This window comes from Eimeria mitis, genomic scaffold (assembly GCF_000499745.2).
Source record: "Eimeria mitis Houghton genomic scaffold, Emh_scaff369, whole genome shotgun sequence".
NCBI lineage: Eukaryota > Apicomplexa > Conoidasida > Eucoccidiorida > Eimeriidae > Eimeria > Eimeria mitis.
The window spans coordinates 22,020-23,231 of record NW_013572031.1 but is presented as its reverse complement, the minus strand read 5'-3'; the positions used below and the strand labels follow the sequence as shown (position 1 = coordinate 23,231).

The 1,212-nt window shown below is 57.5% G+C and overlaps 1 protein-coding gene across 1 annotated transcript in view; it reads left to right on the top strand.

Moving 5' to 3' along the window:
- Positions 1-246: 246 nt before the first annotated feature.
- The window catches only part of EMH_0009790 (uncharacterized protein), a gene marked incomplete at both ends in the record, with an annotated part of 7,138 nt that continues 6,172 nt past the window's right edge, over positions 247-1,212 (top strand). Inside the window, 2 exons of the mRNA XM_013498754.1 lie at positions 247-805; positions 1,131-1,191. Coding sequence (XP_013354208.1) covers positions 247-805; positions 1,131-1,191 — 620 coding nt within the window. The remainder of the gene's footprint in view (positions 806-1,130; positions 1,192-1,212) is intronic.

Here is a 1,212-nt window from a genome sequence, read left to right as displayed (position 1 = left end):
TTTTTTTTTTTTTGTATTTCGCTGCAGCTACCGCCTGACGACCCGTCCTCCCCCCCTTCCACCTGCCCCCCCAGCAGCAGCAGCAGCAGCAGCAGCAGCAGCAGCAGCAGCAGCAGCAATATATTTAATCTCAGCAGCATTCCTTGTAGAATAGAAGACTGGTACTGCGGAGACATGCATGCACTGTCTCTGTCTGGTTGCTGCTGGAGCAGGGTTAGGGTTGAGGGGGCGATCCCCGCCCCCCGCATGGGGTGTACACTCAGCTGCTTCGGCAGCTCTCTCCTTCTCTTTGGGGGCTGGCCCCACAGCTACAGCAGCAGCAGCAGCAGCAGCAGCAGCAGCAGCAGCAGCAGCAGTGGTAGCAGTGGTAGAGGGACGGAGACAGTGCAGACAACAACTGCTGCAGCAGCAGCAACAACAGCAACAGCAGCAACAACAGCAGCAGCAGCAGCAGCAGCAGCAGCAGGACTAGGAGTATCCGAAGCAGAAGAAGCAATAGGGTTTGACGTTTGTGCTGCACTCAGCAGCAGCAGCAGCAGCTGGAGGCAGCTGGTGGTGCGGGGGCCCCCCCTGTCTCCTCGCTACGGCCACACAGCAACAGAGACAGCAGAGGGGGTCGTGCTGCTGGGGGGCTGGCTGTCTCCCGCCCCCCTTATGGAGGTCTTAATAGCCACTCCTGCTGCTCCTGCTGCTGCTGCTGCTGCTCCTGCTGCTGCTGCTGCTGCTGATGCTGATGGTGCTGGTGGTGGTGGTGGTGCTGGTGGTGGTGATGGTGGTGCTGGTGGTGGTGGGGGTACTGGTGGGGGTGAGGATTGGTGTAGAGGGGATGCTACGGTTGCTCCTGCTGCTGCTGCTGCTGCTGCTGCTGCTGATTGGGATGGGGATGCTCCTGCTGCTAGCTAGCTAGCTAGCTAGCTACTTGACTGTAGATAGCTAGCTAGCTAGCTACATAACTGTATACAGCTAGCTAGCTGGCTGGCTAGCTAGCTAGCTAGCTAGCTAGCTGGGGAGACATGGGCAAGCACTAAAGGTGCAGCAGAAGAGCAGAGGGAGAAAGAGAAGAGAAACCATACACCAGCCTTCTCTTCTTTACAGTCTCAAGGGTTTAGGGTTTAGGGTTTAGGGTTTAGGGTTTAGGGTGTATATGGGGCGGCAGCAAGAAGCTGCAGCCAGGCATCGTAAAGAGCTGAGGTGTATGTACACCCCAGCATC